The sequence below is a fragment of the Arctopsyche grandis genome, chromosome 4 (assembly GCF_051622035.1).
Source record: "Arctopsyche grandis isolate Sample6627 chromosome 4, ASM5162203v2, whole genome shotgun sequence".
NCBI lineage: Eukaryota > Metazoa > Arthropoda > Insecta > Trichoptera > Hydropsychidae > Arctopsyche > Arctopsyche grandis.
In genome coordinates, this window is record NC_135358.1 from 11,383,755 (window position 1) to 11,396,564 (window position 12,810).

At 35.2% G+C, this 12,810-nt stretch overlaps 1 protein-coding gene across 1 annotated transcript; it reads left to right on the plus strand.

The window, feature by feature from the left end:
- The first annotated feature begins 228 nt into the window (after positions 1-228).
- On the plus strand, positions 229-11,928 carry LOC143910269 (chymotrypsin-1-like). The gene is made up of 6 exons (XM_077428669.1): positions 229-350; positions 4,822-4,956; positions 5,035-5,194; positions 5,272-5,509; positions 9,531-9,683; positions 11,179-11,928. The coding sequence occupies exons 4-6, from the start codon at positions 5,345-5,347 to the stop codon at positions 11,341-11,343; spliced, it is 483 nt and encodes a 160-aa protein (XP_077284795.1). The 5' UTR covers positions 229-350; positions 4,822-4,956; positions 5,035-5,194; positions 5,272-5,344; the 3' UTR covers positions 11,344-11,928.
- The last annotated feature ends 882 nt before the right edge of the window (positions 11,929-12,810 follow it).

The window sequence follows — 12,810 nt, forward strand, 5'->3', positions numbered from 1 at the left end:
GTAATAAAACCATTTTTTTCCTTATAACTGCCGTTAAAAAGGGTTTTTTTGCTATTCGTCGTACGCAAAGTCCTGTTGGCGAAGTCGTGTCCTTATAATTTCGACGATGATCTCTTTTCCAGTCGTTTGTCTGAATTCTCCTCTAATATCCTGGGCAGTTTTTAAACGAACCCTTTAACACGAACGTTTTATCATCCCTTCTTCTTGAGGGGTTGTTTTTTTTGCGGAACGACTACCTGGCTTGCAAATACCGGATTCCGTTTCTAGATTATTTTTGAGGAAATGTGCTAAACTTATCTGTAGACATTTCAACTGCAACGTAATTTTTCGTGTGGACAATCCTTTTGAAGGTAGGTCAAAATGTTCGAAATACTACCCTTTTGAATAAAAAAGAGCCTTCGTTTTTCCGACAAATGAGAACGGGAACGGGAATCGCATGCGTTATTGTGGCATTGCAATGCGTGCCGGGTTCAGCTATATATGTGTATATATATATATATATATATATATATATGAGTTCGGTCTTTCGTGTCATGTGAGGAGGACGTGCTTCTGCGTTCCTCCCGCTATTACTCGCTTAAACCCGGCTATTGCACGAAATTTAACTTAACCATCTAATCACTTATTTTACTAATTGCATCCTAGTATAATTTAAGTGTAAAAATAAACAGCAAATCGGTCGTAAAAAGCGGTTTTATATCAGTTATTTCGAAAAATTTTGTGCTAATTTTTGTGTCAAATCGGTGTCAAACGAGATACATCTCCCTACCTGAATACAAAAAAAGGGTCCTTCGCCAGCCAAGTCGGTCCCACAGAAGCAATAAATCTTCCACATAATTGCTTCCAGCCAAAAATCTTTAACGAACTTTACTTAATAGAATAATAGCAAACAGAAACGGTGTTTCCCAACTGTCTATCAGTTCTTTTTCATATTTAAATTATATTAAAGTAATTCGTGTAATTTTATATACTTTACTAAAGTTATTATTAAAATATTAAATTGCAAACCGCACTCACATATATAAATCCGTTGTCTCCAAAGAGGCGTCTCACGATAAAGATCTGTAAAAAAGTAGTATAACAATTGCTAATCTATTATTATCATAACTAACTACTTTCACTTACAAAGTAACCCTGTTAAATGGCATGTAATAACTCATAAGTGATCCAAGTGATACCTAGGATGACTATATGTCAAAGCTGACCACAGAGAAGAGTTTATGGCGGTAAGAACTCACTCCTTGAATGGAAATCTCTCTCAAGTACCGCCTTTTTCTCAACACATCTTGGATAAATGCGAGAAAAATAATATCCAAACCTCCAACAAGGTAAGAGTGACGATGGATGATAGCTTAGCTAATAGAAACCTGTATTTAGCCACGTACAATGTAAGAACGTTATCGAGTGAAGGAAGTGTGCTTGCATTAGAGAATGAACTAGAAAGTATCAAATGGGATTTAGTAGGACTTAGCGAAGTAAGACGAAAACAGGAAAACCAAATAATCCTAAAAAGTGGTAACTGTCTCTACTGGAGAGGGCTACCAAATGGTAGAATAGGAGGAGTAGGGTTTCTTATCAATAAGAGAATAGAAAGAAATATTATAGAAATAAACGACATATCGGAACGTATATGCTATGTAGTATTAAGAATCTCGAGCAGGTACACTTGTCAAATCTTCCAAGTGTACGCCCCCACATCTAGCCACCCAGACGAGGAAATAGAAGACTTCTACGAAAAACTACAGGGCGCATACGATAATAGCCGCCACCACTTTAAAATAATCATGGGCGACTTTAACGCAAAAATAGGACAAAAGGCAAACACAGAAAGAGCAGTAGGCAATTTTGGTACCGGCCAAAGAAACGACAGAGGCGATCGCCTCATAGAATTCGCAGAACACAACAGGCTCTTCATCACTAATTCATTTTTCAGGAAAAACACCAACAATAAGTGGACTTGGGAGAGTCCTAAAGGAGACAGAAACGAGATCGATTTCATCCTAACAAATGCCCTGCACTCCGTTAAAGACGTTAGTGTTTTAAGTAAAGTAGATATAGGCAGCGATCACAGATTAGTCCGTGCCAAGATGGCCATTAATATAAATTGCGAACGTAGGAAATTAATAAAAGGATGCAGTAACTCTCCAGATTTCGCTCAACTAAGGTCTAGGAAAAAGGAATTCGAACTCGAACTTGGAAATCGATACGGGAAATTAAACCCAGAAGCAGACATCGAGGAATTGAACACTGTAATTAGTTCGGTTCTAACCTCAACAGGTAAGAAATTAGGTGGTTTCAGGAAACAGATTAAATTAAGCAAAATTTCAGCGGAAACAAAAAACCTAATTAAGCATAAAAGGAATTTAGATAGGGATAATAATAAGCAAGAATACAATCTAGTAAATAAGGAAATTAAGAAGAGAATAGTCAGGGATGTCAGGGATTTTAACAGCAAGCTAATAGAAAATACCATTAAGAATAACCGTAGCCTGAAAAAGTGCAAACAGGATCTTTTCTTAGGCAAAAACCAAATGATCGCAATCAGATCAGAGAGCGGAGTAATAATTAGGAATAGAGAAGAAATCATAGACAGAGTTTACACGTTCTATGCAAAACTATACGAGAACGACAACGGCCAATTCCCCACTCTGGAATCGACACACGGCCAAAGGGTTCCTGCAGTATTGCCTAGCGAAGTAGAGGCCGCGCTAAAAACTGCAAAGAATGGTAAAACCCCAGGGGAAGATAATATTCCCATCGACTTACTAAAATGTGGCGGCCCCCCCCTAATTAATATCTTAGCTAGGCTTTTCAGCAAATGCATCCAGAACCAAGCTATACCAGAAGGATGGAATAACGCAACTATCATTTTAATACACAAAAAAGGCGACAAAAGCGATATCAAGAACTACCGACCCATTAGTCTACTTTCAGCGGTCTACAAGCTCTTCACGAAGGTTATTACAGAAAGGCTGAAGAATATCCTCGACGAGAACCAACCTATAGAGCAGGCAGGGTTTAGGGCAAATTTCAGCACAATGGACCACCTCCAAGTAGTTGGCGAACTAATCGAGCGCGCCAACGAATATCAACGGCCACTGTGCCTAGGTTTCGTCGATTATGAGAAAGCCTTCGATACAGTTAGTCATAATGCAGTACTTAACGCTCTAAAAACACAGGGAGTGCCGGAACCCTATGTGGGACTGTTAGCTACAATATATAAGAATGCCACAGCTTCAGTTAAAATTTTTTCAGGTACAGATAGATTTAGCATAGGAAAAGGAGTAAGACAAGGAGATACAATCTCGCCCAAGTTATTCAATGCGGTGCTTGAGGGAGTTTTCAGGAAATTGGATTGGGATACAGCCGGAGTAAGCATCAATGGTCGCTTTTTGAGTCACCTTCGGTTCGCAGACGATATAGTTTTAGTAGCTCGTGATTCAGCTGACCTACTTATCAGACTAACACAGCTGGACAGGGAAAGTAGAAAAGTAGGATTAAAAATTAACGTAGATAAGACTAAACTAATGTTCAATAGTTATTGCATGCCTGATAGCATCCCCTTAGATGATAAACCAGTAGAAGTAGTAAATAATTATTTATATTTAGGTCAAATAATTGACATGTCTGGTAGTAAAAATGAAGAGATAAAGAGACGTATGAAATTGGGGTGGAGTGCATTTGGACGGATGAATGCTGTTTTTAAATCAAAAATGCCACTCTGCCTGAAGAAAAGGATCTTTGATCAATGCGTTTTGCCAGTGATGACGTATGGATGTGAAACTTGGACACTGAACGCCAAGATGCAAAATAAAATCCAATGCACTCAAAGAAGTATGGAACGCTGTATGCTTGGCATAACGAGGAAAGACAGGAAGCGGAACACGTGGGTGAGAAATATGACAAGGGTAGTGGACATAGTGGATAGAGTGAAGAGATTGAAATGGCAATGGGCGGGTCACGTAGCTAGGAGGATGGACGAAAGGTGGACAAAAGAAGTGCTTGAATGGTACCCGAGAGAAGGCAAAAGAGTAAAAGGAAGACCGCAAGGAAGATGGGTGAACGAAATTAGGAAAATGTGCGGAATGAGATGGATGAGTGTTGCGCAAAACAGAGACGAGTGGAAGCGTGTTGGAGAGGCCTTCATCCAGCAGTGGATGGCGAATGGCTGTAAATGATGATGATGATATATATATATATATATATATATATATATATATATATATATATATATATATATATATATATATATATATATATATATATATATATATATATATATATATATATATATATATATATATATATATATATATATATATATATATAATGAATGTCTGTCTGTGTGTCTCGAATAGGCTCCTAAACCACTTAACTGATTACGATGGAACTTTCAGGATTTGTTGTATGCATGTCCGGGAAGATTGCTGTGAAAAAAAACGGGAACGGAAACGGGAAAAACGGGAATGAGTGACATTGCAACGCTATAATTTCAAATGTTTTCGCATCTCGACCTTTTTCGCTGCCTATGTTTTTCCGACAAAAGGGGACGGCAACGGGAATGAGAACAAAAACGGGAACGAGAACTGGAACGAGAACTGGAACGAGAACGGGAACGGAAACGGGAATTGCATGCGTTATTGTGGCATTGCAACGCATGCCGGGTTCAACTAGTATATTATAAAATAAAGAACTACTAAAGTTGAAATGAAATGTGTCTTATCTAATAAGCCCAATAACATATTTACAATGTAAATATGTTGCTGAAAGCTCACGTGATTTATTATTTCTTCAAATTCAATCTTCATCTTTATATATAAGCAGTGAAAAATGTTAAATAAAACCAGTCTCAAAATCTAACGGGAGCACAAGTAATGTTCCGAATTGGATCCAAGTGCTCATTCAATATGTCAAAGCTAAGTTTGATATTGCTTTCTTTTTTGGTGGCTTCGGAAGGTAAGCTTATTATATACCTATATAAATCGTAGCCCTTTCAAAGCTTAGCAATGATAATTTTTTGCATATTAATTTTAGTTACATGTAATGAATTTGCTAGTCGAATCATTGATGGTGAATGGGTTACAACACATTTACCCTATGCAGTTTCCTTACAAAGTCACCCAAAGGTTCACGTCTGCGCTGGTTCAATAATTGATAGAAGATAGATACTGACATCTGCAAATTGTATCGAATTGTAATCACTTTTTTATCGATAATGATACATGTACATATAATTTTTTATGGTATTTGACAATGGTATTTAAATTTCAGGAATATTCTAAAATACGTCCAACCTGGATCAAGCTACTTAAATATAGTAGACTATATTTTCCACATTTCGAGTATGATATCACATCCAAGTTATAGCAAAACAACAGGCATCAACAATATAGGAATGGTGAAAACTTATCAACCTTTCGTATATTCATCAACAGTCAAAAATATAAATTTGGGTGTCTCAACTTTAGATGGTGGATATAAAATGACGGTATTTGGGTGGGGGACCGGTGTAAGTTATGATATTATTTTATATTTATTTACATACAATTCAGCAAACCAAGTCAAAATGACAAACAGTCACATTAAATTGATAGACTATATTTTTATATATATATATATATATATATATATATATATATATCATCATCATCATCATCATTTACAGCCATTCGCCATCCACTGCTGGATGAAGGCCTCTCCAACACGCTTCCACTCGTCTCTGTTTTGCGCAACACTCATCCATCTCATTCCGCACATTTTCCTAATTTCGTTCACCCATCTTCCTTGCGGTCTTCCTTTTACTCTTTTGCCTTCTCTCGGGTACCATTCAAGCACTTCTTTTGTCCACCTTTCGTCCATCCTCCTAGCTACGTGACCCGCCCATTGCCATTTCAATCTCTTCACTCTATCCACTATGTCCACTACCCTTGTCATATTTCTCACCCACGTGTTCCGCTTCCTGTCTTTCCTCGTTATGCCAAGCATACAGCGTTCCATACTTCTTTGAGTGCATTGGATTTTATTTTGCATCTTGGCGTTCAGTGTCCAAGTTTCACATCCATACGTCATCACTGGCAAAACGCATTGATCAAAGATCCTTTTCTTCAGGCAGAGTGGCATTTTTGATTTAAAAACAGCATTCATCCGTCCAAATGCACTCCACCCCAATTTCATACGTCTCTTTATCTCTTCATTTTTACTACCAGACATGTCAATTATTTGACCTAAATATAAATAATTATTTACTACTTCTACTGGTTTATCATCTAAGGGGATGCTATCAGGCATGCAATAACTATTGAACATTAGTTTAGTCTTATCTACGTTAATTTTTAATCCTACTTTTCTACTTTCCCTGTCCAGCTGTGTTAGTCTGATAAGTAGGTCAGCTGAATCACGAGCTACTAAAACTATATCGTCTGCGAACCGAAGGTGACTCAAAAAGCGACCATTGATGCTTACTCCGGCTGTATCCCAATCCAATTTCCTGAAAACTCCCTCAAGCACCGCATTGAATAACTTGGGCGAGATTGTATCTCCTTGTCTTACTCCTTTTCCTATGCTAAATCTATCTGTACCTGAAAAAATTTTAACTGAAGCTGTGGCATTCTTATATATTGTAGCTAACAGTCCCACATAGGGTTCCGGCACTCCCTGTGTTTTTAGAGCGTTAAGTACTGCATTATGACTAACTGTATCGAAGGCTTTCTCATAATCGACGAAACCTAGGCACAGTGGCCGTTGATATTCGTTGGCGCGCTCGATTAGTTCGCCAACTACTTGGAGGTGGTCCATTGTGCTGAAATTTGCCCTAAACCCTGCCTGCTCTATAGGTTGGTTCTCGTCGAGGATATTCTTCAGCCTTTCTGTAATAACCTTCGTGAAGAGCTTGTAGACCGCTGAAAGTAGACTAATGGGTCGGTAGTTCTTGATATCGCTTTTGTCGCCTTTTTTGTGTATTAAAATGATAGTTGCGTTATTCCATCCTTCTGGTATAGCTTGGTTCTGGATGCATTTGCTGAAAAGCCTAGCTAAGATATTAATTAGGGGGGGGCCGCCACATTTTAGTAAGTCGATGGGAATATTATCTTCCCCTGGGGTTTTACCATTCTTTGCAGTTTTTAGCGCGGCCTCTACTTCGCTAGGCAATACTGCAGGAACCCTTTGGCCGTGTGTCGATTCCAGAGTGGGGAATTGGCCGTTGTCGTTCTCGTATAGTTTTGCATAGAACGTGTAAACTCTGTCTATGATTTCTTCTCTATTCCTAATTATTACTCCGCTCTCTGATCTGATTGCGATCATTTGGTTTTTGCCTAAGAAAAGATCCTGTTTGCACTTTTTCAGGCTACGGTTATTCTTAATGGTATTTTCTATTAGCTTGCTGTTAAAATCCCTGACATCCCTGACTATTCTCTTCTTAATTTCCTTATTTACTAGATTGTATTCTTGCTTATTATTATCCCTATCTAAATTCCTTTTATGCTTAATTAGGTTTTTTGTTTCCGCTGAAATTTTGCTTAATTTAATCTGTTTCCTGAAACCACCTAATTTCTTACCTGTTGAGGTTAGAACCGAACTAATTACAGTGTTCAATTCCTCGATGTCTGCTTCTGGGTTTAATTTCCCGTATCGATTTCCAAGTTCGAGTTCGAATTCCTTTTTCCTAGACCTTAGTTGAGCGAAATCTGGAGAGTTACTGCATCCTTTTATTAATTTCCTACGTTCGCAATTTATATTAATGGCCATCTTGGCACGGACTAATCTGTGATCGCTGCCTATATCTACTTTACTTAAAACACTAACGTCTTTAACGGAGTGCAGGGCATTTGTTAGGATGAAATCGATCTCGTTTCTGTCTCCTTTAGGACTCTCCCAAGTCCACTTATTGTTGGTGTTTTTCCTGAAAAATGAATTAGTGATGAAGAGCCTGTTGTGTTCTGCGAATTCTATGAGGCGATCGCCTCTGTCGTTTCTTTGGCCGGTACCAAAATTGCCTACTGCTCTTTCTGTGTTTGCCTTTTGTCCTATTTTTGCGTTAAAGTCGCCCATGATTATTTTAAAGTGGTGGCGGCTATTATCGTATGCGCCCTGTAGTTTTTCGTAGAAGTCTTCTATTTCCTCGTCTGGGTGGCTAGATGTGGGGGCGTACACTTGGAAGATTTGACAAGTGTACCTGCTCGAGATTCTTAATACTACATAGCATATACGTTCCGATATGTCGTTTATTTCTATAATATTTCTTTCTATTCTCTTATTGATAAGAAACCCTACTCCTCCTATTCTACCATTTGGTAGCCCTCTCCAGTAGAGACAGTTACCACTTTTTAGGATTATTTGGTTTTCCTGTTTTCGTCTTACTTCGCTAAGTCCTACTAAATCCCATTTGATACTTTCTAGTTCATTCTCTAATGCAAGCACACTTCCTTCACTCGATAACGTTCTTACATTGTACGTGGCTAAATACAGGTTTCTATTAGCTAAGCTATCATCCATCGTCACTCTTACCTTGTTGGAGGTTTGGATATTATTTTTCTCGCATTTATCCAAGATGTGTTGAGAAAAAGGCGGTACTTGAGAGAGATTTCCATTCAAGGAGTGAGTTCTTACCGCCATAAACTCTTCTCTGTGGTCAGCTTTGACATATAGTCATCCTAGGTATCACTTGGATCACTTATGAGTTATTACATGCCATTTAACAGGGTTACTTTGTAAGTGAAAGTAGTTAGTTATGATAATAATAGATTAGCAATTGTTATACTACTTTTTTACAGATCTTTATCGTGAGACGCCTCTTTGGAGACAACGGATTTATATATGTGAGTGCGGTTTGCAATTTAATATTTTAATAATAACTTTAGTAAAGTATATAAAATTACACGAATTACTTTAATATAATTTAAATATGAAAAAGAACTGATAGACAGTTGGGAAACACCGTTTCTGTTTGCTATTATTCTATTAAGTAAAGTTCGTTAAAGATTTTTGGCTGGAAGCAATTATGTGGAAGATTTATTGCTTCTGTGGGACCGACTTGGCTGGCGAAGGACCCTTTTTTTGTATTCAGGTAGGGAGATGTATCTCGTTTGACACCGATTTGACACAAAAATTAGCACAAAATTTTTCGAAATAACTGATATAAAACCGCTTTTTACGACCGATTTGCTGTTTATTTTTACACTTAAATTATACTAGGATGCAATTAGTAAAATAAGTGATTAGATGGTTAAGTTAAATTTCGTGCAATAGCCGGGTTTAAGCGAGTAATAGCGGGAGGAACGCAGAAGCACGTCCTCCTCACATGACACGAAAGACCGAACTCCATATATATATATATATATATATATATATATATATATATATATATATATATATATATATATATATATATATATATATATATATATATATATATATAAATATAAAAATATATATATATATATATATATATATATATATATATATATATATATATATATATATATATATATATATATATATTTCTTTTTTATTTCTTTTTTATTTTTTTTTAGGAGCTGGATCCGATAGATCCGTTTATTGTTTTACGAATGATAACATATACCAGTATGACCAATATTGAATGTTCAAATGATTTTGTTCCAAAGAAATGCATCGATAACGGTCAATTATGTGGATTACGCGCAAGAGATAAAGGAGTCTGCGTGGTATTTATTACAATATATTTTTACCGTATCTATGTATTACTATAATAAATGAAGTTTTGTGATCATACGAAAATTCGAACTCGAGATTTTGAGTGATTCGAACTCAGAAACCGATTACTGATCACGTTTTCATGATCTAGAAAAAATGTGTGTGGCTGTGTAAGTATCTGTGTATTTTGGGGATTTTTTGAACACCGTTAGTCCTATCAAACTGAAACTTAGTATTATTGGTTACTGAAATTCTTATCGACACGACGTAAATTTTTTTCTTTTTTTAAGTTTTTGAATTCGATTTCCTCCCAAGCCACTAACTGAATCGGACTGAATATTTTTTACATGTACTAGAAATAAAAATTTTTATAATTTTATATTTTTTAAATATTTTTATCTGAACCGGAAGGAGTACTTTTACTCTAGAGAATCGAGGTTTTTTATGTTTTTCTCAAAAGCCTTTTGATTTATCGAACTGAAATTTCATATCGATCAGTTTAAGCTTAATACCAAGTTATGTATATAATTTGGTAAGCGTCCGTCGACCGGAAGTGGCAGTTTACTCTTGTTCGATTTTTCTTCCAATATTTTTTTCGACCCCTAAAACATGTGTGGTCTTCACGAAAAAATTCAAGTATAATTCTTGTATCAATGTGATTAAAATAAAAAAAATCATTAAATTTAATAAACCGGAAGTGGGATTTTTTCCGGAAGGAAGGTCAAAAATGTTGTCGCCTGGATCCTGACCACACCCCTGAACGTATTAAGCTGAAAATTTTTATTTATATTCTTTATGTACTAACTTAGAACTGATAACATTTTGGTCAGAATTCGTAAACCGGAAGTAGTATTTTTTTTTAAAACAATATTTCATATTTTTTTCATTATTTTATTTTGACCTTTTAAATTATTTTAAGCTTCTTGATATTTATTGTGTATAATAAAAATAGTGATTTTAAGTAAAAATAAAAAATAAAATCACCAAATTTAATGAACCGGAAGTGGGATTTTCTTCTCTTAGAAAGGTCAAAAATGTTGTCGTCTGGATCCTGTCCACACCCCTGAACGTATTAAGCTGAAAAATTATATTTGTATTCTTTATGTATTTATTAACTTAGATTTGGTAACATTTTGGTCAGAATTCGTAAACCGGAAGTAGTATTTTTTTTTAAAACAATATTTCATTATTTTATTTTGACCTTTTAAATTTTGTTTTTCCTCTTGATATTTAATGTGTATAATAATTATACTGATTTTAAATAATAACAAAAATTTCAACAAAATGCGACAACCGGAAGTAGAACTTTTGTCTAGTGCAAGTATTTGCATATATTTGCGCTCAATTTGTATCGCTATCATAGTTATTAGTTCAATATCGAATTTTGTTTTGTAACCTTCTTATATTCCTCAAATACATAGATAAAGTCATGGGATGGTCACACCCGAATTTTTTTATTGCTTTATATTTAAATTATTTTATTTTAATTAATAAAATTTTATCTAGGGTGATTCTGGTGGTGGCGTTGTATATCGCAATCGCATTCATGGTGTCATTGGGATAGTTCCTTCCGAAGCTAACGCAACCGAGGAGTGTGCAGATGGTCGTCCTGTGGTTTTCGCAAGAGTATACACTTACTACGATTGGATCTATGAGACATTGAAAACATAAGGAAAATATATTATTGTGTTATATAAAATATGACACTTGTAGTTTTTGATCAGTAGATGTGCCCTATGTTTCTGTAAATAAATTCTTTTGAAAGGTCATTATTTCATTTTCATTTACTTTCCATATACATACATACATACATATGTATATGTTGGTATACAAACATTCTAAAGTGTTTAAAATTCTTCAACATATTCAACATCTAATATATAATTATTTTGTGGAATATCAGCATACGCAACACGTGAAATTGCTCATTTAAAAATAATGCCGAAAAATGTTCGTAAACTTATGTATATTATGTATGAACTTACCTATATTATTTATGAACTTACCAATACTCTATACTTATCTATACCATGCATGTATGTAGTTCATCACTATTTTCAATTTAAAGTTTTTCCGATTCTATTCTACTTATCCTTACAATCAATTTATGAGCAAATTTAATTAAAAGTGTCATAAGCCCACCATAAGATATTTCGATAAATATCTCGCAAAACATTAAATATAATGTAATGGGTTTGACAATATTTAAAAAGACCACATATAAAAATGTATGTATACAAAACAATCTAATGTACTAAAATATAAAAAATAATTATAAAATAAAATAAAAAGGCAATTTAAACAATATTTCAATAACAAACCTACGACAATATAGACTATAAATATATAAAATGTGTTTTATTTCATGATTAGGATTTCAATCAAAAAGATTTCATTGATTGGGATTTCAATCAAAATTATGATCCCGGCTAATGTAATCTAATGTAATCTATATACATATATAAAAATGAATGTGTGTGTGTTTTGAATAGGCTCCTAAACCACTAAGCTGATTACGATGAAACTTTCAGGATTTGTTGTATTCATGTCCGGGAAGATTACTGTGAAAAAAATTCGGGAAAAAACGGAAACGGAAACGGGAAAAACGGGAATGAGTGTCATTCGCTACAATTTCAAATGTTTTCGCGTCGCGACCAGAGTGTTCGCTGCCTGCGTTGTTCCGACAAATGGGAACGGGAACGAGAATGGGAACGGGAACGGGAATTGCATGCGTTATTTTGGCATTGCACTCATGCCGGGTTCGGCTAGTTAAATATATAACTAAGAGGCTTGGGCCACATAAGTACGTATGTAATGATATAAAGGCGGCCCAAACTTCGTAACTTTATTTTAATTCATATAACTAGTTTTGGACCATTGTGGCATTACAGGAATAACCTCATGCGCCACAATGGCCTACATTTGATAAAGAAGAAAAACAAAAAATAAAATAAGGACAAAAACAAGACATTTATTTTTGTCCTCAAAACGGGACATCTACCAATTTTTACGTAATAGTAGGTGTATTCAAGAATACACATACTATTAGGTTTTTACTTATTAATAAAAAGAACAGGAATGTTGAAAAAGAAAAAAAAAATAATAATAATATGAATATAAAAAAATTATGTTGTTTTA